The sequence below is a fragment of the Hylobates moloch genome, unplaced genomic scaffold, assembly GCF_009828535.3.
Source record: "Hylobates moloch isolate HMO894 unplaced genomic scaffold, HMol_V3 SCAFFOLD_4, whole genome shotgun sequence".
In the NCBI taxonomy this organism is placed as follows: Eukaryota; Metazoa; Chordata; class Mammalia; order Primates; family Hylobatidae; genus Hylobates; species Hylobates moloch.
This window is the reverse complement of record NW_026652279.1, coordinates 78,213,352-78,236,648: the sequence shown is the minus strand read 5'-3', so window position 1 is coordinate 78,236,648 and position 23,297 is coordinate 78,213,352. Positions and strand designations below refer to the sequence as shown.

At 34.4% G+C, this 23,297-nt stretch overlaps 1 protein-coding gene across 1 annotated transcript in view; it reads right to left on the bottom strand.

The window, feature by feature from the left end:
* ROBO1 (roundabout guidance receptor 1) overlaps nt 1–23,297 on the bottom strand; it is a 1,210,998-nt gene that overhangs the window by 539,996 nt on the left and 647,705 nt on the right. Inside the window, exon 4 of the mRNA XM_032150402.2 lies at nt 1,028–1,111. Within this exon, the coding sequence (XP_032006293.1) occupies nt 1,028–1,111 (84 nt within the window). The remainder of the gene's footprint in view (nt 1–1,027; nt 1,112–23,297) is intronic.

Here is a 23,297-nt window from a genome sequence, read left to right as displayed (position 1 = left end):
CTGTGAGGATGCTTCAAAAGTAAAATATCAGTTTATTATTTTATCTAAAGTGAAATGTGCCTATTGAATTATGTTTTTCTTTTAACACAGTCATCTATATGATTGTTATGATACAGAAGGGTACTCTATCATCTCTAACCCCAACTACCCCACCTCATACACACACAACCTACGCACAGCTCACAACTTAGCAAAGTCTGTGGAGAACTGTGTTAACAAGGACCAGTGAAGAGAACATTACAAATAGCTGATCTTACAACAAGACCACTGTTACAACATTATCTAATTCAGTGGGTTATAAGTGATGTCTTGTATTCCTCCTCCTTACCTAAAGTTTTAGTCAAGTTATCTCAGAGTTAGAGGTATAAATTATACAATTATATTTAGAACAAAAAATTCCATGTGACACATATATTTCCAGGGTGATCATTCTTAAACATTTATATATCAATTATTTCTAACACAATTAGTTAATTTGTTACTATTATGCTCATGTACATATGCATCTATTTCAGAAGTCGTTGGTGCGCAAGGTAACAATAAGTCATGCAAACACAGTCCGAAGATGTAAGTTGGTGATTATGAATTACATTGCTCTAAGAGTTTTGCTTTCTTTTGTTTTTAAGACTACAAGTGTAAAAAAAAAAGTACAGATAAATTTGAATCCAAATTACTTGCAGGTAGCGTTTTTTTCCTTTATGATAAAAATTTAGTCAAATATTAAACTTCTAAGAAAATATCATTCTAAAAATATTAGCAGTATCAAAGTTTCAGATTGATAAGCATTCTTTTGTATTAAACATAGTAAAACAATAAGAATGATTACAGTTTCCTGTATATTTCTGTTCTCAAAAGTGTTTAGCAATATGATCTGATACGAACGGAATGAAGTTTGAAAAATGAGAAGTAGTTGTGGTTGTTAGCTGGAAGCAGGGATGATTCGATTAATTTTATACAGGTGGTTGATGATTGATGGAGGTGGAGGCATTTTAGGAGAAAGTTAGTATTTGGGAAAGAGACACTCTACCTGTATAGCCCAGCGAATTGTCATCGTTATCAGAGGTGGGGATTGGCGTCTCGTGGTCGTTCCCCCTCTCTACATCTTCAGGGTCTGTCGGAAACAACACCAGAGCTGCTGATGGGGTCACAGTAGTAACAGTAGTTGCCATTTCGATCACAGCATGTCCAGACACAAGTAAATCCACATGTGACAGAAAAACACACAAGGACAACACACAGCACGCTTCATCCTTGCCCCTCCTGCGGCACACTAAGCCCTGCGAAGGTCTCAGCATCACTGTTTACAGTTTCTACTTTTTCTCCTTAATTTCCCTAATTCTCTGCTCTGCCTGCACCTTTGCCGCACTTCAAAGCTGGCGAAGGGCTCCGACTGCCCTCTGTGAGGCCGCCAGCACGGACTGAGAGAGAGAGCATATGGAGCAGGGAGAGGGCAGGGTGGCTGAGTGCTAGCATTGCTAATTTTCTACCTTATTGTTAATCAAAGCTATTGACTGTGATCACTCCCCATCATCGCTTCATCTCCTGGCAATTACAGACTCCAGAGACTGTACCTCATATGAGGCAGGGAGGATGTGGGGAAAAATAGGTCTTGTCAAGTAAGAGAGAGGATGATAAAAATGTCATACTTTTTTCTTCTGAGAAACACGGAAGAAAGCGGTGCAACATCACGTCTTTCAGAAGGCAACAGTCTCGCGTCTTAAAGGACTGATATAAATTTACTGCAATGAATGCATGACTAAAACACATCTAACTTTGGATATTTTGGATTGGATATTTTAAAACATTCCTAAGTATTGGATATTTTAAAACATTCCAAATTCTGTATAAGTATTTTCATTCATCTATGCTTATTTTTCTTAAATAAAAAATGCATTTTTTCTGTTTTTCTTAAATTGCACATTAATTTTCCTACGCAGAATTTTAGAGTGGAGGCCAAACACAACACTCTACTTTCCATATCCAGACTCGGAGTAGCAGAGGAGCAGTATGTGTGTATGTAGAGGCTTAATGACACTACCAGATTTCCCTGGTGCACAATCACTCTACCTGTCACCTATATGTAAGATAAGTATGAGCAGTGTTTATAGGTCTGCTACTGAGAAGCACACACAGACACAATAAAAACCAAGAGTGTACCTCCTAAATCGAATAATGTAGAGCCATAGGTCATTCAAGTTCTGATGTTCTGCAGGCTTTAAAGAGAATCACCTTTAACATTATCTACAGAGGAAGGATTTCTTGTTCTGAGCAGTGAAGAAGCGCAGATGTTTACTGGGGGAACAGTGTGTCACTTATGGATGAGCCAGTGAGTACATGCAGGTACTGCCCCTCTAGAAACATCACAGAGGTCATTAATTTTGTGTCTCCACTAGCTAGGTCAACATATTTTGTCTTAGACACAGCTATTCAGGGATGATTTAGAAATTCTTAAAAAAGGAATAAAAAGACTAACATGAGTCCACTTGGTTTCTTCATGCAGCATATTTTCCCCCCAATCTCCCTGCTTTCCCTCCTCCTTCCCACAAGTGCCACGTAATTATAATAACCTGAAGTGGCTAAAACGAAAAAAAAAAAGTTCAGATCTGTGCAGACAAAAGAGAAAAGATACTCATTCTTGCTTTATTCATCCTTGCCTCTCTAGTGATGGCTGTTGTCATTTTACCCTTAAAATAGATGCTGCAAGTGATAAGGCAGAAAAAGTGTCCACTTTACCTTTCCGGCCTGTGAACTTACTACACGCACACGTTGGTTAGGTCAAACTTTTAAGTCACATCAATGAGAAAGAATGGGGAGCAGGCACTTTTGTGTGTTTTGAGGCAGTGTTCAGAATGTTCTGTCACAAGTCATCTTAACTCATGCAGACTAACCAAATATAAGAGATTGTTGCAGGAAGATCATCAGAAATCGCTTGGTCAAATGCATGAAACGGCTTTTAAGAAAACCACCCTGCTTACCTACAATCTTGTTTTAAATGATAGAATGTGTTTAGAATCACTTTAATTTTATGAATTATTTTTTAGTAACACAATGCAGACTTTTAAGGGAAGTTCTACTTTTAATTTGCAAGCAATCAGTTATTTAATGTGGACCCACACATTTCTAATCACCCTGTTACAAATACAATACAGATTCATCCAAATCCACAATATAAATAAAATCAGCATGTCTACGCAATATTACAAGACTTTTGGGATGAGGTTTGTGTACCTTTGTTATTGAATTCTTCCTGAGAATGGGGATATTATGAAAGCAAGAGATGAGGAAAATAAATTTACTGTCATTTGAAATGAGATACCTAAATCATATAAAATAGATTTCCACCTGCATGTAGCCTATCTTAAGTGGCTTATAAATTTGCTTCTTTGTTCCTGCGTATCACCTTTCTGGCCCCTTCTTAGGCTCAGGAAAGAATAGATTTTTGCATTAATCAATGAATCTTACCATATCTCTAAAGTCCATTCAATCTACCTTGTTCTGCATTTAATTAACGATATGCTAGACCTAAAGGAAACAAAAGGTACTATTTTTAGCTGCTTTGCTAATTTTTTTCTTTCTTCTCCTTCCTGTCAAAAGATAACAATAACATGAAATAGCCACTTGACTCACTGTGACAGAGCTGGAGGACTAATTTAAGACCAGTCCAAAAGACATTTACTTAAATTTTTGGTTAAATAGCATTGATTATGCGAGCTATGGACTAGAAGATAGCAAGGAAGAGACTACTGTGTGTTTACCATATCTAAAGGAGGTCTTATATTCCAGCTCTGAATTTAGGGCTACCCAGGCCTGAATTGAAATAGGTTCAGCTGCAATTGGTAAAAGATGCCATCCCATCTAGAAACACACTGGCACTAGAGGTGCTGGGTTTTATGTGTCTGTCATCCCCATTATAATCTAAATTCCTGAGGGTCAGGTATTCTGTCTGCTTCTCATTTGTGTACCTACCCACTTTACATTGAATCCAAGATAATAGATAAATTAGTAAAGAGATGGTAACCAAGAATGCAAACCTTACTTAAGTGATAGATGCTCAATCTGAAACAACTGAAAAGGATGTCAATTGTATTTTCTGCACTGGTATTATATGCAGAGCGGGGATAAAAAGCTTGCTATAAATAAACTCAAATGCTATTGTACATCCTACATCCTCAAATCCATACAAACCAATAAGGCATCTTTCAATATAAAAAGGAAGTCTTGAATCATAACATCATAGTCATTCTGGGGTGGAAATGGGTCAGATGGACCCTCATAACAATCTTCGATGAGATGTATACATTCCTGTGAATTTAGGCCATTTGACCTTCATTGCTTTTCAGGGTGATCAATTCCAATTTTATAATTAAGTCTTGTTTTTTTAATTTGTTTTAAAAAATCTGTTTTCTAGATTTTCTATGCAGACTCCAAGTCTGGAGGAATGTATAGAACTAATGCCTCATCCATGACAGCTTGTTTCCCTCCCCATACTCCTTAAATACTTGTGTTTCACACAGCTCCAGATTTCATCCTGTTCTTTTCAAAATGCTGTCTGTAGATATCTTCATCTGAGCCCAAGACTTCGATTATTTTTCATAACATATGCAACTTGTACATTTCTCAACTGGATGCTCTACCAACAACCAAATTTATTTCCATTGGTGATTCAACTTCATGTAAATTCAAAGAAACTTCACACTTTTTCTCACTCAATACTAAACTCATCAGCTTGTCTTCAACCTACTTCTTTCCTATAGTCCCTACCTATGTTACATATTTTACATAAATATTAAATATTTTAAGTATTTTACAATTCAGTAAAAAGTTAGCATCTGGGGTTAAAACTGAACTCTGATCTATAGGCTTATTGTTTATAAATATTTTGCGACACGGCTTTATATATTTTTGTGTAGGGGTTGTATGCCATACTTAAACTTACAATATATAAGGTTATATGTGTGTGTATATATATGTACATGTATATATACACACATACATACATATATATACATACACACAAACAGTGGACCATCTTAAAACAGTCTTTCACATATATAATAACAGCAACAACTATAAAAGGAAATAAACACCTATATCTTCCTTTACAATATAAATTATGTCTTCAAGGAAACTTTGTCTTTAAATATAACAATTCATTAAATGTTTGGATTTTTAAACATTAATTATTTTTTAATTGACAAATTTAAGTACAACATAATGTTTTGAAATATGTATGTATACATTGTAGAATGGCTTAATACAGCTAACTAACATATGCATTACCTTACACACTCATCATCTCTTGTAGCGAGAACACTTAAAATTGAGTGTCTTAGAGATGGTCAAGACTATAATACATTGTTATTAAACATAGTCATCATGTTGTACAATGGGTCTCTTGAACTTATTCCTCCTAACTGAAATTTTATGTCCTTTGGCCAGCATCTCCCCAAACCCCCAAATCTATTAAGTGAAAAATGGTTGGAAGACAGCATATTTTACAGTGCCAAAGTATCACCCCAGAGGGCATTTGCTAACTTGGAAGTAAAAAATACACTTTGATAATTGATAGATCAGACAGTCATATCTGTAACTCAGTAATCAAACTTACTATCACCAATAGCAGGCAGCTAAGAGTGAGAAGACCATTATATAATACAATATACAATATCAGCTATGAAGCCTTTCTGAAAAAAAATTGTTGATTGTTCAATGAAGACTTGAGATCCAGCTTAAAGTTTCCAGACAAAATAACATACTTAGTTTTCAGGATACACATGTGGAATAATTAAGGCATGAGATATCATATCTCTAAATGATATTCAAATGGTTGAATAAAAACTATCTTGGGAGAAAGAGATACAGCAAATATGACATAACATTAGCAATCATTCAATCTTTTTTTTTTTTTTTTGAGACGGAGTTTCACTCTTGTTGCCCAAGCTAGAGTGCAATGGTGCAACCTCAGCTCACCGCAACTTCTGCCTCCTGGGTTCAAGCGATTCTCCTGCCTCAGCCTCCTGAGTAGCTGGGATTACAGGCATGCGGCACCACACCCGGCTAATTTTGTATTTTTAGTAGAGAGGGGGTTTCTCCATGTTGGTCAGGCTGTTATCAAACTCCAGGCCTCAGGTGATCCACCCACCTTGGCCTCCCAAAGTGCTGGGATTTACAGGCGTGAGCCACCACACCTGGCCCAATCACTCAATCTTTTATGAAAAACATTTAAAAAGTTTAAAGGATGGTGGATGAAAATTTAATAATCTAAAGCCTTCTCTATAATGTGCAGCAGACATTCATGCAATGGCATTTCTCTTTCACCAGTGGCATTAAAGTAGGTAATATTAGTTTTGTAGTACAAAGACTCATATTTGCAGCGGCATTCAATCCATAGTTATTTAAATTGTTTATCATCCCATGGTAGCCAGTGTTATATTGTGGAAATGTAGAGGCCTAAGAGAAAAGCCTGTTGGTTTAAATTCAGAATTTTACTTATTTGTTTTTAATTTTTAAATTGGGTTTGCAATCACAGCTCAAAACATTAGGATTTTCAACCTTCTTCTTTCCTTCTGTCATATTCGGTTATGTATAATAAAAACATAAAACATAAAATCTTCTTCCTTTTGCCCTACTTACTATAAAGTGTCAAGCTAGTTTCTTTATAGATTTGCATTATCACAGTGCAGAACTTTGGCATTAATTGACATTTTAAAGATGATCATTAATAAAAGATTAGGGAAAAGCAAATGAATATAAACTACTATCAATATGAGAATTGTGTTCTACAAATTGGATCAATTCTCATTGATTCTTTCCTACTAATCAAGAGGAATGCATGGAAGGGGTACTTTAAATGGAGTACTGAGAACATTTAATTAGAAACCTAGGCAATGAATTATAAAATCAAATACAAAAAACCCCTATATTTGTGAAGCTTTAAATTTGCATCAAAATTCTATAAGATCAAATTTAAGTTAAATTCAAACTTCTGCTTTAATCATGTATGGCCCGAATAATTGTTGAATGTACTTTATTATCTGTCCCATTTTTTTGAACTGGGAATAAGGGGAGAAATATAAGTTATGTTATAGAGATTGAGAGGAAAAAAAGTCAGTAGGTGCTCCTTAGAAATATTTAGTAAGTGATGCAAATAAAGAAATATATCTACAACAGCAGAAGAAATCTATGTACTGTAGAACATTAGATATAATATGTATGAAGTTAAAAAATTGCCACTAAATATTGAATAAAGCATTTTTTAAATCAGCAACATGAGAACAGAAAACAATGTGTTACAATCATCTCCAATTTTGCTGCTATAAGAAAAATCAAGGTTGTTTCTTTATGTTTCTTTCAAAGATAGAAGAACCATGATTACAATGATCCAAGTGGACAATACTTGTTAGAAATTGTGTTTTGGTAAAATAAACAAAAACGTTAGCCTTGATGTAAAATCTATTTTCAAATAAAATGTTTAGTGACTGGATGGTTCTTTCAAAATTTGAAAACTTGGTCTTCCAATAGTTTTGAGAAAAGAAAAAAAGTCAGAGTAGTTGATTATTTGGATGAGCTGAAAGAATCTTAATGGAGAGTAGGTAATTTTAACCTGTGGCCTGAGATGCCAGGAGTGTACTAAATAAAAAAAACAGATTTCACACAATGATCGCAAAACACATGTTACTGCTTTTTTCTCATTTTCTGGTTTAGGTGATTAGAGAACTGAATGAATCAAATGTGAAGAAAAGGAAGTAAAACCTGCACTGATTATAATCACAAGTAATGTTTATATAATGCTTTGGTCTGTTTAATAGAACACATCATTTTATATGCATATATGTGTTCCTATGTAATGCTTACAGTTCTATCATGATCCTAGCCATCACCATCATGATTCTCATCAGTATTTCTGTTTTCAAGATACTGAAACCCAATCTCAGAGTTCTTTTGCTCTGTCATGCAACTAGTAAATAGTGGATCTGAAATTTGATTCCAAATGAATTCTGACTCCAAAGCACTCCACTTTTCACTACACACCATGACCTCCTTTTACTCATCAATCTAACTCTGGGAACTAGATGGAATTTCAATAGCATACAAAAAATGGGACACCAGGTTAGTGATTCTTTTCTAGTCACTGAACAATAAGATTGGATAATTTCACAAATCTATTTCTGAGGTCCATTAAGCATATCACCAGAACTTCTTCATGTGTCCTTTTACAGACAGAATAAAATAAAGTATTTAATAAGGTAGTCAGTTGTGTTGAAGCAAGAAATACACAATAAAATATTATTAAAATGGGATTCCAAAGCATAAGGCTTTGCCCACAATGTTTTAAAATATATTGATTTGTGGATCAAACTACTGACTGAAATCAAGATACATTGAGTTTTTTTTGACAATTATTTCTAAAAATTATTCTTCAACAACAAAGGCACATCTTTTGGTGTTAAGTTTAAGGGTGATTAAGACAGGGTCATGTCTTACTCATCATCCTATGCCTAGCCCTAACACAGTGCTTAAGAACAGAGTAGAAAATCAATACCTTTTTTGTTGAATGACTAGATGAAACCCTGGGCCATAGTTTTGTTGGAATGAAGAGTTTAAGATGGAAGTAACTTTTCTCAATGAATGAACATGAATTACTTCCCTATTTGGAATGTTAGCATATACTTATCTATCTAAAATGTTATAATCACCATAAATCTAATTCAGAACTATAGTATGGTAAATTACTATTTCTAATATAATAACATATTACTTCCTTTTTCTCTCCTGTAAGTGTTATGTATACATTTGGAAATAGAATCTTATTTAACTTAATTCAGGTAAGGGTCTTACTGATAAGAGATTTTTTTCTTGTTAAAGGGAATGATTAACAAACTGGATATAAAACGTAATAAATTGTGGTAATACTAAAAAGTGAAAAAAATTATAGTATGAATAAACAAGGAAGGTTTTTAAATATTGCCAGGTAGATGAATTATATTTAAGTTTTACAAATTCCTTCTGATTTTAGGAACTTCTGATATAGATATATAGACATAGATATAAATATAAATATAGATATATTCTGATTTGAATGGAGTACATTTTTCTGAGAGGCTGCTCTTGAAATTAAAGTGATATTATAACAAGTTAGAATTAATATTTCATTTGCTTAGTTATATTCTATTTTTGAATCTCCAAAAGTGTTACAATTCTCAAAAAAAGTAGAATAACTATACAAAAATTGTCAAGTACAATTTGGTTTAAGCTAATTTGGGGTACATCTTGCTACACCAGACTGATGAAATCTGACTAAATAAAAGACACCTAATATATATTTAAGGAAAAGCATCAATAACATATATATATTTTTTTTCTGCTATTATATATATGTATATGTAAAAAAATTCTGCTAACATAAAATACAGTATTGCAATATTAGCTAGGTAAATTCATTAATGGATAAGCCTGTGACTCGGAAGAATATAAATGCCACAGAAGAAGCTATTAATTCATTTCAATTCAACTTAATTTGGCTAAACAAGACAGAGTGCCTCCTATATGGAAATCATTCTATTGATGGAGAAATGCTCATAATTTTAAAACCATTTGTTTCCAGATCTCTCCTAGTGGAAACACTGACAAAGTAGATCTCTTAAAGTAATTGGGGAAATTGCGCTTCAGCATGACACAACATGTTTTTTTCTGATGTCTGAATATTTGGTTTATGAAAGTCATGGAGGTTGTCATAGAAATAATGTGATGACTACCCCTTTATAGAATTAAAAACTGAGCCAATTGTCCGGCTGAGGTCTGCATTTATTCAAAATCCTCAAATCAAATCCTCAATAATATCTGATGTGACAGGTACCTTGCTGGGTTGGAATTTAATCTGCAGAGATTTGCTGCCTTGAACTTTATCTGTGAGAGTTAATTTCCAGTCCATTTTACTAATACTTCTGGCTCTCTCCGTCTGTTGACTTTTTTTGTTATTCTCTCCACCCACTTTGCCCTGGTATTCAAAGGCGTTTCTTTTATTGTGCTTAGCATCTGCTACTGTTCCACTCCCTTCCAGTCAAAGCATACGGCGACTTCAACACAGGCTAATTAAATGGTGCTTGAAGTTAGTTAACAGGTGGTGTCCCAGCTGCCCTTATAGTATGAACAAATACATCCTACATTTTCAGGCACAGAAATGGCACAATAGCAATACCTAAATTAATGGAGTACTCTTTTTATAGCATTAAAATGATGGATGGGGAACCAGGAAGAAATAGAATCCCTTTTGTAGATGTAGCTACCTGGGTTTGAGGTACGGCGATCAGATTCGAGATCTTAAGTAAAAACTGAGATCTCCTTATCCTTTACCCAGTGCTCTTTCATCATTGTAGTATATGTACATTTATTGCCACTTCCTTTAAGTATGTTAATAATCCATGTTCATAATCACTGCTACTGGTTACTGTGTAGAATGATATTCAAGCAAAATTCACATGTTTTGTTAAATTCAGTCAAAATATCAAATTATTTATTTGACATTTTGGAATCACTACAGCTAAATATATGCTATCATTTATTTAGATAATCAATATAGTGTAATGTTTAGGAGCCACTAGCTAACCGTGTGACTTTGGGCAAGTTACATTCATTTATTTATATATTAGTTATTGATTGACCTCAGTTTCTTCAACTATAAAATGTAAAATAATAATATCTATTTCACAGGAGTCTGTGAGCATTAAATAAGCAATTATTTATAAAATCTTATGATAATCCTGTATACCTAGTAAGAAGTTAGTAAAAGTTTGCTATTATTATAATTCAAATTACAAACCAATTTAAATGGATCATTTATATTTCTTAACAAGCAAAATCCTACATATTTGCCTCCTGCAATGAGAAAACACACACTCTGTCTCTATTTAATTTGCCAATTGGGAGTGTATAGAAGATAAAAAGTGAATAACGCATCAGTTAAAATTCAAGAGAAAAGCGAATTTTGAAAATGTCATTTTTGTCTAACTGTGTTTCTTCATATCTTCACCATTGCATTTCCTCAGCACTCGTTTGCAAGAACACCCGACTGAATCATTCAGGAAGTATTTCCACATAGACAGCATGTCATCCTTATGGCAGATTACTTGAACTGCAGAACTTAGTTTCCCTAATTGCCTGGTTGCTTTGTGCTGATAAAAATGAATTCACTGAATTTTATTTCTTAAGAAAAATAAAACACACTTGATATTGAAATTACCCTGCAGATTTCTTCACTTTTAGGATGAAACATTTTTTTTCCTTGCCCAGTGATATTTCAACATCTGCCCAATTTCTTTTACTGTCTCCTGTAGAGAGATAGAAACTATGCTTGATGCATTGGAGGCTGGTGGGGGACATCTGAAGCATCTGCAGTTTGGCCCCAGATCACGTGACAACTGCGATTCCTCTCCACCTGCCCTCCCTCACGTGTCCTGTATTTTGTGGCTGCCATCCATCTGTGACCATTAAGGGCACCTCTAAGGCTGCATTCACTCAACTGCTAAAGGGACAAATTTCCTCTATAGTCTCTTCATTGTCTGCCTTTCTTAACCACAGTCACGGTTTTGCACTCTTCATTCTAATTGTGCTTTTGATTATTGGGGTCATTTTATTCCTTCAGGTTTCCTAAAGGTCACAGGGATTAGCTGTGTCTAATCGAGGACCAGAGAGCGCAGTCGAGGCTTACCCCCGATTCATTCATTTCCATTGATTTCCTCTCAGTGTGAGAGTGGCAGTGGTGGTTGCTGTTTTGTTTTGTTTTGTTTTTTTTTCTTTTCTCTAACTCTCATTTGATTGCACATTGCACCCTCCCCCACTTCTCCATAGAGGGAGGCTGGCTGTTTGTAGCAATGGTTATGGCATAAGGGGTTTCACTGCAGCAAATTCACACAGGTAGGGCACTGGCGATCAAATCAACTTGCACTTGATTCTTCTCTTTATTATTTCAGTTTACTTGTCTCACAGCCTTTGGACTTTTCTATTTTATAACAAAAAGCTGAATTTTAAAATGACATTCCCATTTCTCATTAATTCAGTCTAATTTATTACACACATACTATATATACACTATTTATTGTAATTATACATACCACATATAACACGCTTTTATTTTTGTTTTCCTGTGTATTATTTGTTTTTACTGTGTGGATTCTCAGACTGACATTTGCGTTTTTTTGTGGGGATATCTGCCAGCCTTTATGCTCACAAGGAATTTTATAGTGAGGTGATAGGTGTCACTTACAAATGTTTTTCCAAATGAGACATTCTTATTGTAAATTAATGGAAATTTGTGAAACTTAAGAAAATAAAATAGCTATTTTTAAGAAATGTGTTTATTTGTGTGCATGCAGAAGGAGTGAGGATTATGAACAAAAAACACACAAAATAACCCCAAATACCTTAAAAGATATTAGGCTATTTATGTATTTATTCATATTCAAGTGATAGTGGGGACCATTTATATGTAAAAGTATTTTCTGGGCATCAGATGAAGTCCATTACATACTGGTGGTCAACAGTATAACACAAGTAGAAGGCAGTCCTCTGTACATGTTCCTTCTTCTGGGAGTCAAGTGAGATGTGACTAAAGTTGCTGAGATTATCAGAAGGAAGAAGATTTGAAGATATTTGAAGATATTGTACCAATTAATTTCTTCCTTCTACACCCTCTGCTTTATAATTCATAATACACTTAATTGTATTATATGCAGTATATGCTCATCTGTAGATTCAGTAGCCTCTGCGCATATTTAGAATGGACACAGCCTAGGTGAGTAGCAAATATAAGACTTTTTGTTCTAATAATGCATCTCCTGTGTGAATACATTGATTAGCACGTGTTTGGGAAATGAATGAAAAGTTTACTGTAGTAACTAATGCTCTTTCCATTGGCCTTTGGTTACCACTTTTTAAGCGAGGTCAGAAGTTTTAAAGCATTCCCATTTTCCTGCAGAATGGGAAAGGAAACTGAAGTTTATAGATAGGGAATAAAAATCTGCTGAGTTCTATATATTGAAAGAATTGTGATAACTATGTATGAACATTTTAAGGAAATATTATAGAAATCATAAATAAATATTTGCAACTCTTGTTGATGGAGAAGATTCACAAAAGCAAGTCTCTGTAATCTGTAATCTGCAACATTTGGCATTTGAAAATGCCTTACGTCTTCAACATAAACCGTAAAACTGTAATGCGGGAGTCAGAAATGGCCATAAGATTGACAGTATTTTTAACAAATGAATGGTCAGAGTTGCACTAGTAGTAATTGGTATAAATAAATCAAACACCTAAGAATACGTTCCTCTTTTCTTAGATTATGTGGAATAAGACTAAACTATTTGTTAGTGTTAATGTTAAACCTTTATTTTTGGAATGGCTATTTGAGTGCTTAAATATGATTCTAAAAATAACCCGACAGCCTAACACCTGGTAACAAAATTTGCCAAAAAAATATAAATCTTCAATTGCTGGTAAAACTGCTTGCTTACCTATGATTCTGTAGCTTCCAGGTGAAAAATTATCTCTAACGTAATTCTGGCAAAAACATATAGGTATAGGTATAAAACATGATAGTGAATGAAATAACACAGGAAATAAAAAATGTGCCAAAGTAGTTACCCAATGCAGGGAGTTGACCGGTCATTACAAACATGATAACAGCACATATTATTTCACAAGAGAATAAAGATATTGTTGTCAAACTTTGCATCAATCACATGTGTATTTAATTGACTATGCCATTAAGCGTTCTGCCATATATTCTACTTGCAAATATACTATATGCATAATGAAATATACCCTGAATCCTACCGTAAAAACTTTTCAAATTTTGAGATAATAGCAGGTTAATATGCATAATATAGGAATATCTATTATACATTTTACCTCGTTTCCTCCAGTGGTAACATCTTGCAAAACTATAGTACAATATCACAAACAGGATATTAACACTGATAATAGCAAGATAAAGGGTCTTTCCACCATTAAACACGTCATTCATGCTGCCCTCTTATGGCCCCACACACTTTCCTCCCACTCAACCCCTTCCCATACTCTGACAACTACTAATCTATTATCCATATCCATATTTTTGAGAATGTTCTATATATGAAATCATACAGTATATAACTTTTTTGAGAATGACTTTTTTTTCCCCACTCAGCTTAATTCTCCAAAGATTTTCCCAGGTTTTTGCGTGATTCAAGAGTTCATTCCTTTGTATTGCTATGGCAATGTAGAGTTCCATGATATGGATGTACTAGAGTTTATTTAGCCATTGACCTGTTGAGGAAATTTGGGTAGTTTCCAGTTTTGCCTATTATGAATAAAGCTGCTATAAATATGTACAGTTTTAGTATTAAATATACATTTTCATTTCTCTGAGATAAATGCCAAGGTCATTTGGTAATCAATATTCAGTATTTAAAAGAACTGCCAAAATTGTTTTCCAGAGTGTCTCACAATCAGCTAATCAGATTTTAAAAGCCACACATATATTCACATGAAAGAAATGTCTCTGCCGCATTAGGATTAGGTTAAAGTTAAACCTCTGAGAGCTCTTTCCCTTTCTCTCTCTTTTCCCCTTGCTTCTTTTTTCCCCTACTGTCTGCTCCCTTCCACTTTCTTTCCTCTTTCCCATTCTCCTCTCCTTTCCTTCTTCTAAATCTTTCTTTTCTTCCTTCCTTTTTTTAAATCCTTTTCTTTATTCATATGTGCATAGGAAATTTTGATAGATGGAATGGAGTACGTGAACCTAATCTGAGATTAAGAGGAATGAAGAATACTAGAGCTTTGTATGTCCTTCAGAAACACTGAAATTAGTTTTATAGGCTTTTTAATATTTAATAATGTCATCTGATCCTCCTTATATTAAAAGGAAAAATATATAGTTGATATTACAAACAAAGAAAATGTAGAATCACCTTTATGATTCCCTTTTTCCATTAATGGTAGCAAACTAAAAGCCAACAATAATAATCATTTAAGTATGCAAGATCCATCAGACAGAAATCTGTTATGTTGCCACTGTGAATAGCAATGTATCTTCTTAGAGAAAAAAATAATATTTTGTAGGTTATTATGCAGTGCAGAATAAAGTGTGTTTTGGACTATATAATTGCAACTAAAAGATGTATGTTCTACTCTAGTGTACAACTATAAAGACCTGGACAAAATTGCCTACATAAAATCGTTCTACAAAAAAGATTATTGCTTTTGTACATCCTATTTTTATATACCTTAAAACCTGTTATGTCATTTGACTACAAATGGTCAATTTGGTTTGGTTTGTCATCATGAAGCTATAACTATCAGTTGTTGATATCCTTTAAAAAATAAGTTGATAAAATATATGTAACTTTACATTTACAAGGAGAATGATAAAACCTCAGGTAATTTACTATAAACACTATAAAACTATAAATATCAGAGTAATAGGTAGTCTTCAAAAATAGATAAAAATCATTTATAATCTCAACTTTTTAGATTTATGGACTCTGGAATCAATGAGAGATGAAAGAAAATTTCTGATGCCAGAAATACACACACACACACACACACACACACACACACACATAAATAACACTCATCCTATTTTAAAAACTTTATTATTTAATCTTTAAATGTGAAAACTATCAAGAGAATAGAATTACTTACCATACTAAAGGTGGTCATTTGAAATAAATATATTTACTATACTTGAAAATCTTGTCATAAGACTTTGTAACAAACCTTATGTAAGCTAGAAAATTGATTGTGAAGCTACCACTCTAAAAGATGATGTAAGGAAAAAAAATGTTGCCCAACTGACCTGATAATTTCTGTGAAAGAGACTGAAAGACTATTGATGGGGGTCAGAGAGTGGATTGTCCTGGATTTAAACCACAACCTTTTATTCAAGAAACTCTGGCGGCTTGGGAGATAAAGTTCCAGTCACACTGGCACTATTTCCTCCACAGCTTGATAAAATAAAAAACAGCACAGTAAAATAACATGAATTAAATAAAATGACCAGCCGGGCGCGGTGGCTCACGCCTGTAATCCCAGCACTTTGGGAGGCCGAGGCGGGCGGATCACGAGGTCAGGAGATCGAGACCATCCTGGCTAACACGGTGAAACTGAAACCCCGTCTCTACTAAAAATATACAAAAAATTAGCCAGGCGCGGTGGCGGCGCCTGTAGTTCCAGCTACTCGGGAGGCTGAGGCAGGAGAATGGCGTGAACCCGGGAGGCGGAGCTTGCAGTGAGCCGAGATCGCACCACTGCACTCCAGCCTGGGCAAAAGAGCAAGATTCTGTCTCAAAAAAATAAATAAATAAATAAATAAAATAAAATAAAATGACCATCTTTACAGTGTTGAGTGAAATAGATGGTGACTGAGATAAAGCTAGTGGATAATTCTACTGTAGATGATGTGATTAGAGATTACTTAATTGGTAGAAATAATAGTTGGTGTGCTGGGCTCAACCCCTTAAACCTTTGAGAATGCTTCAAGTGGGTAACTTCATATTAAAGATAAAGAAAGCAAAAAAAAAAAGTCTACTTAAATCTACTTAAATTGCCTGAGAAATTTTCATAGGCTATTTCTATTTATAAGATAATGCACATTTATTTCAAATACCAATAAAAGTGTCTGCTTTAAAAGCAATCCTAAATATACAAAGGCAATTACGTCACAGAGCTTGGAATTGACCCCACTCCCACTTCTGAGGTTCACCTGTCATCACTCACCGTTCAAAGGGGGCCTGTGAATGGATGTTTGGGGCATCAGAGTAGTTCCTCAGGGAATAAAGATGTAGAAGAATATACCACTTAAAACTTTTAGGAAAAGAAATGGTCCGTAAAAATACAGCCCATCAATTTTATCAGCTGTATTGATTCTTTTGTCATTTTTGTGAACATAACTGCAGAAAAATATGTTTATTATACTTTTGTAGAGCTAAATATAGTGTGACAGATATAGGATCATAGAATATATATATCTCTCTAATGTGTATGTATATACATGTATACATGTGTGTCTCTGCATGTATATATACATACATATATACATACATATGCATATATCCTGGACTTATGTGAAGTATGCAGATATCTTATCTGTGGTAAATAATATTTTAAGATTGATTTTTCATTGTTACCATTTTTGCATTGTTATTTGGACTGCAAAGAATTAAATGTACGCTACTTTATAGAACTAAAATCAAAATTAAAGACAGAGCGTTGAAAGAAAAAAGAATATAGGACAAAATAGACGAAGATGCCCAGTATCCTGTATCTAGAAAAATTAACATAGATCTTAGTTGAATCTGATTATTTAAGAGGAGAAAAAGCAACGAAGTGGCCAGTTTTCTTGAATGTAGGGAAAATTTAGATCGTCTAAGCAGAAGGAAATGGTGAAAATATCTTTCCAATAGTTGCTTTAGTTATATATTGTCAGAGTGTAATGGATATTTCTAAAAGGTAGGAAGAAATATTGAAATTGGTTTTAGAACGAAATGCAAATAAGTATTAACATATCCATGGACAACAGTGTAAAATCATCTCTGATCAAAACTAGATAGTTGCATAGTACAAATGTTCTGAATTTTCTTTTCAAATAGGAAGGTAGTAATGGAAAATTTTGATTTAAATTCTAATTTAATACCACCTGTCCAGCAGCAACTTAAAATGAATATAGTCGACACAATTGGCTCAAGCATGGTTTAAAGGCTGATTTTACTCTATCTTGAATTTCCAGTTGTGCCCGCCTGACAGATACCTTGCCAATCACAAAATTCAGAAGGTACTTTCTGTTTGACAAAAGCCAAGAAGCGTGGCCTACAAAACTGGCCACTTTTTCATTAAAAAGAAATGTAAGGACACTGAGCAGGTGAGTTTTCTTTTTAGTAAATGAATCATTTCAAGAGATCAAAGAGGCCGAAAATGAGATACCCAATATTTAGGCGATGTTCCCGAGGCAACGCTATTCCTTACACAGCTGTTGTCCCAGGCTGAAATTAGTTGCTTAGAATTTGAGTTAAATAATCCCATCCTTCATATGACTTTAGGAAATTGGGTGTTAGGGAGACCAGCCAGCACCATTCTGTTAAGTGGTCCTTGAACAGAAAAGTACTTTCCTTTGAATAGGAGAAAAAGTTTGATCACATTTAAGCTAATCTATCATTTATTATACACAGTGGGTGAGATAGTTAATGACTCTATTGATTTCTTTTGGTACTTAGTTTCATATACAGCATTTAACCAATGTGAAACTGAATATGGAATTTGTTTTCCATTTGTTATTGATGCACTTAAATTTTTTTATTTATGCTAATACATACTGATTTCAATAGAGAATTTCAAAACAGCTATAGATAAAACTAGATTTTACTTCTCAGATTTTTTTGTTGTTGTTGTAACTTTAGGTATCTTTCCATGCCTGCTTATAGTTAGCTTCAGAGCTCCTGCTACTTTTACTAGGAAGGAAAAAGAACATTGAAACTTTGCCAACAATGTTGGTCACAGACATTTCAGAAATAGCTTTTTTCTTTCTTTCCTCCTTCTCTTTTCTTATCTGCCTCTGTCATATCTCCACTGTTCATTTATGTAGGCTGCAATAATTATTCTTTGATTCCTCCCTCTTCTTTGAGAGTCATATGGGCCGTTCCTAGAATGCTATCTGTCTTCACAAAAAGACAAAGAAAGAAATGGAAGTCCAATAGGAACACAAGGGCTGCAAATGTGTTCAAACAGCACCACGATGGTAAAGGGGATTCACAGTAAGAATGAGAAGAAAGACTGGAAGACTATATACAGAATGAATATTATAAAAAATGACCATTTAAAAATTAAAGGAGCTGGGAGAGGTGATGTGCGTCTCAGATACTCAGGAGGCTGATGGGTCCCTTAAGCCTAGAGTTTGAGGCCAGCCTAGGACAGATCTCTTAAAAAATTTTAAATGAAAGAAGTACTAGCAATAAGATATAAGCCTGGGAACAGGAGCAAGGTCTAAAATAGCATGACATGGGAGGAACAAAGCAAAACCAAATGATTTAGGCATCATATGAGAAATAGACAAAGCCAATTTTTGAGTTGAGTTTAATAGTCTATATGAGTGGGAACATTCACGTAGGGTCTAATGGATTAGACTTGTACATGATCAGAAAGTAAGCTGTTAAATTCTGCAGCTGTCTGAAATCATCATTAAATTTAAAAAGCTTAAGAATTCAAATGAGACCTCAAAATCAATTCTTAACATTCATACTCATTCCTAAGGATTCACTGAAATACTGAATTCCTAGTATGTTGTCTAATAAGAATGGTTAATTAGATTAGCTGTATTTTGTTTATGTGATCAATAATTAAAATTTAGACACAGCATAAACATAATTTTAGAATGCAGGTGCTCAGAACAGCAAAATCTAAGATGTGCTCAGGCAATGAGGTGCTGGAGTCTCACATACTGGCGCCAAGTGTCATTGTTTCCCAGCAATTGGGACTTAACACTTGTTGGAACACAACAAATGTTCTCAGCAATCTGTTCCCAGTTCCACATTTGTGCTGATATATTGGTAGCCTCAATGTTGAGAATATTTAAATGAAAATCAGTAAATATTATAAATCAGGGCCTTTGCCCCAGAGAACCAGTTGTTAACTACTTACCAGCATACTTCTGCCTTCAGAGAATTATATCATGTTTATTATAAACTGTCGGTTTAAACTACTCAGTGAGAATCTAAGCAAACTAGTTAACAGTTTCCTTAATTTTCCAATATCCCAAGGCTCAAAGAGCATTTTCAAATTCCATATTTGCATAATAGCCTTTTAGTGTTGTTATTTGAGCATTTTATATTATTTTATTTTCTCTCCTTAATATCAGTTTCACTTAATTTTGTTTTCTAAAACATTTTTTTAGTGATTGCGCTAGAGTTTGCAACATACATTTGCAACTAATTCAAGTTCACTTTCAAATAACACTGTACCACTTTATAATATTGAAAGTACAGTGGTACAAGTATAACCACGAAATATTTCTGATTCCTCCTTCCCATCACTCTATCATTATTGTCATTCACTTTATTTATATATAAAAACATATAAGCATATGTATAGATCGACTATAGATTAATTTCTCTTATATGTAAACATACATAATCAAATAAACTATTGCTATTATCATTGTGAACAAACTGTTATATGTGTATCAATTAAGAATTAAGAAAAATAAATTGTATATTTACCTTCACTTATTTGTTCTCTGAGGTGCTTCCTTTTGTACCTATTTATCTCAAACTGAAAATTAAATGTTATATATATGACGTACAACATGATGTTTCAAATATACATATATTGTGAAACGGCTAAATCAGGCTAATTTACATATGCATTATCTTAGATATTTATTTGTAGTGAGAATACATAAAATTACACTTTCTTTATCTAGATCTGAGTTTCTGATCTATAGCATTTTCCTTCTCTCTAAAGAAATTCTTTTAACAATTTCTTGCAAGACAGGTCTACTGACAACACAATTCCTCAATTCCTGTCTATCTGGAAATGTCGTTATTTCTCCTTCACTTCGTAAGGATAATTTTGCGGAGAACAGAATTCTAATTTGGTAGGTAAGATGTCTTTTTCTCTAGCTTCTTTCCAGATTTTTCCTTTAGTTTTCTAAATTTTGAACACATCATTTCTATTTATAGGGTTTTTTTTTGCATTTATCCTGCTCGATGTTCCTTGAACTTCCTGTATCTGTGGTTTGATGACTGACATTAATTGGGGGAAGATTTTCGTCATTATTTCTTCAAATATTGCTTCTGTTCCTTTCTCTTCTCCTCCTGGTATTCCCATTTCACATATGTTACACTTTTCCTAGTTGTCCTTATAGTTCTTAGATTTTTTTTATTTTTTCAGTATTTTTTCTCTTTGTTTTTTAGTTTCGAAAAATTCTGTTGTCATATCCTCAAACAAAGAAATTATTTCCTTATTCATGTTCATCTACTGATGAGTTCATCAAAAACATTCTTCATTTCTGTTATGATGTTTTTGACCTCTAGCATTTCTTTTTGATATTTTCTTAGAATTTCTATCTCTCTGCTTATGTTATCTATCTACTTTTGCATGTTGTGTGCTTTTTCTATTACAGCCCATAGTGTATTAATCATAGTTGTTTTATATTCCTGGTCTAGTAATTCCACATCCTAGCAACATCTGACTCTGGTTCTGATGCTTATTCAGTCTCTTTGAACTGTGGTGTTATTTTTGTTTTGTTTTGTTTTGTTTTGTTTTGTTTTTCAGTCTCTTTGAACTGTGTGGTTTTTTTTGTTGTTGTTTGTCTTTCAGTATGTTTTTAGTTGAAAATGGATATAATGTACTAGGTGAAAGGGACTCAGGTAAATCAGCCTCAGTGGTTTGATGGCAAGGTGCAAGGTGTGTGAGGAGGGGAGGCATTCTATACTCCTATAATTAGGTCTCGGTGTTTTGGTGAGTCTGTGCCCCTGGACTGTGAACTTCACCAGTGCTTCTCAATCTTTTTAACTTTTTTTCCACCCACTTAAGGGCCAGAAGGGGCTGAAGTTAGGCATGTCCCTCGCCCAAGTTCAGTTAGGCTCTGATGAAACCCCAGTAGGTTAGGCCCTTATAAAAGAGTTACTCCTGATGGCAGGCCTTGTTAAGAGGAACAGAATGCTCTGGCACATTTCAAAATGGTTACGTTTCTCTTCCCCTTGTCAGAAGCACAAGGGGAATTTCCTATAGTGAGGACCTGGTAGAGCTCCTGGAGGTGAAAATCATAAAAGGTGAAGGTCTGTTATCACTGGGTCCTTGTGGAGTGTTCAACCCTCAGACGTGCATACTGAGCCTCCAGTAATTTGTCAGTTGCAGTTCAGATTCTCCCATCCAGACACTGGTTCCCCACTGAGGTTTTTGCTCCAATTAGTTGTTTCTCTCTCTATCTGCCTGTGTATGTCCCTAATTTTGGGGGTGGTGGTTTGCCTTGTGACCTCACTTCTGTGACAGATCTACAAAGAGTTGTTGATTTTCCTTTTTTTTTTTGCAGCTTTTTACTTGTTATTAGGATATAATGGCAACTTCTAAGTTCCTTACATGCCAGACCAGAAATCACAAGTCCATCCTTTTATTTTTCAGTGTGGCACACAGTGAATATGAAGTAATATTTTTTCTAAACATGTGTTTTGAATTTTGCAGGCAAGCTTATTATGTTGGGTTGTGTTTTCAGCTACATGTAATAAATGCCATTGGAGGTATTTAAAAGACAGTATTATGGCACGTAGGAAACGCACTTATTCTGATATTTAATATTCAATAAATAAGGATTGTAAGTTATAAAATTAAACACTATCTTTACTAAAAAAGGATATTCTTAGAGCACTTAGGCAATTCAACATACAGGCCCCCAAATTCATGTTTAAACATTAAAAATGCCTAAGACCTTAAAATAAAATAAAAAGTAAAGTATAAATATTTGCATTATATTTCAGAAAGAGCTATAGGTTTACTCATAAATATTTGCTCTATGCATTTTGATGCATAGTGTCTCAAGTTTACATGTCCATAAAAGGATATCTTGACTTCCATGCCCACCACCAATACACATACATACCAAATCTCACTGAAGGATAGAATCCTCTACCTTATCTTGCCAACCAAAAGTTTAGGAGTCATCCTTAATTCCCTGCCCCAGCCCCTCTAATATGGTTTGGCTGTGTCCCCACCCAAATCGCAACTTGAATTTTAATAATTCCCAGGTGTCAAGGGCAGGGCCAGGTGGAGATAATTGAATCAAGGGGGTGGTTTCTCCATACTGTTCACGTGGTAATGAATAGGTTTCATGAGATCTGATGGTTTTATAAATGGGAGTTCCCCTGCACAAGCTCTCTCATGACTGCCACCATGTAAGACATGCTTTTGCTCCTCCTTGCCTTCCATCATGATTGCGAGGCCTCTCCAGCCATGTGAGAGTCAATTAAACCTCTTTCCTTTATAAATTACTCCGTCTCAGGTATGTCTGTACTAGCAGCATGAGAATGGACTAATACCTCCATGCCAAATCTCACTAAAGAATGCCATCCTCTACCTCATCTTGCAAACCAAAAATTTAGGAATCATCCTTGATTCCTTGTCCCAACCTCTCCTTTCTTCATTTCACACATCCTTTCTATCACCAAGTATTCTTGGCTCAGCCAACAAAATATACCACTACTTCTCTTCCTGCCACGATCTATCACTTCTTAATCGCCCCTCATCTCTCACCTGGACCATGTCAATGGCCCTCT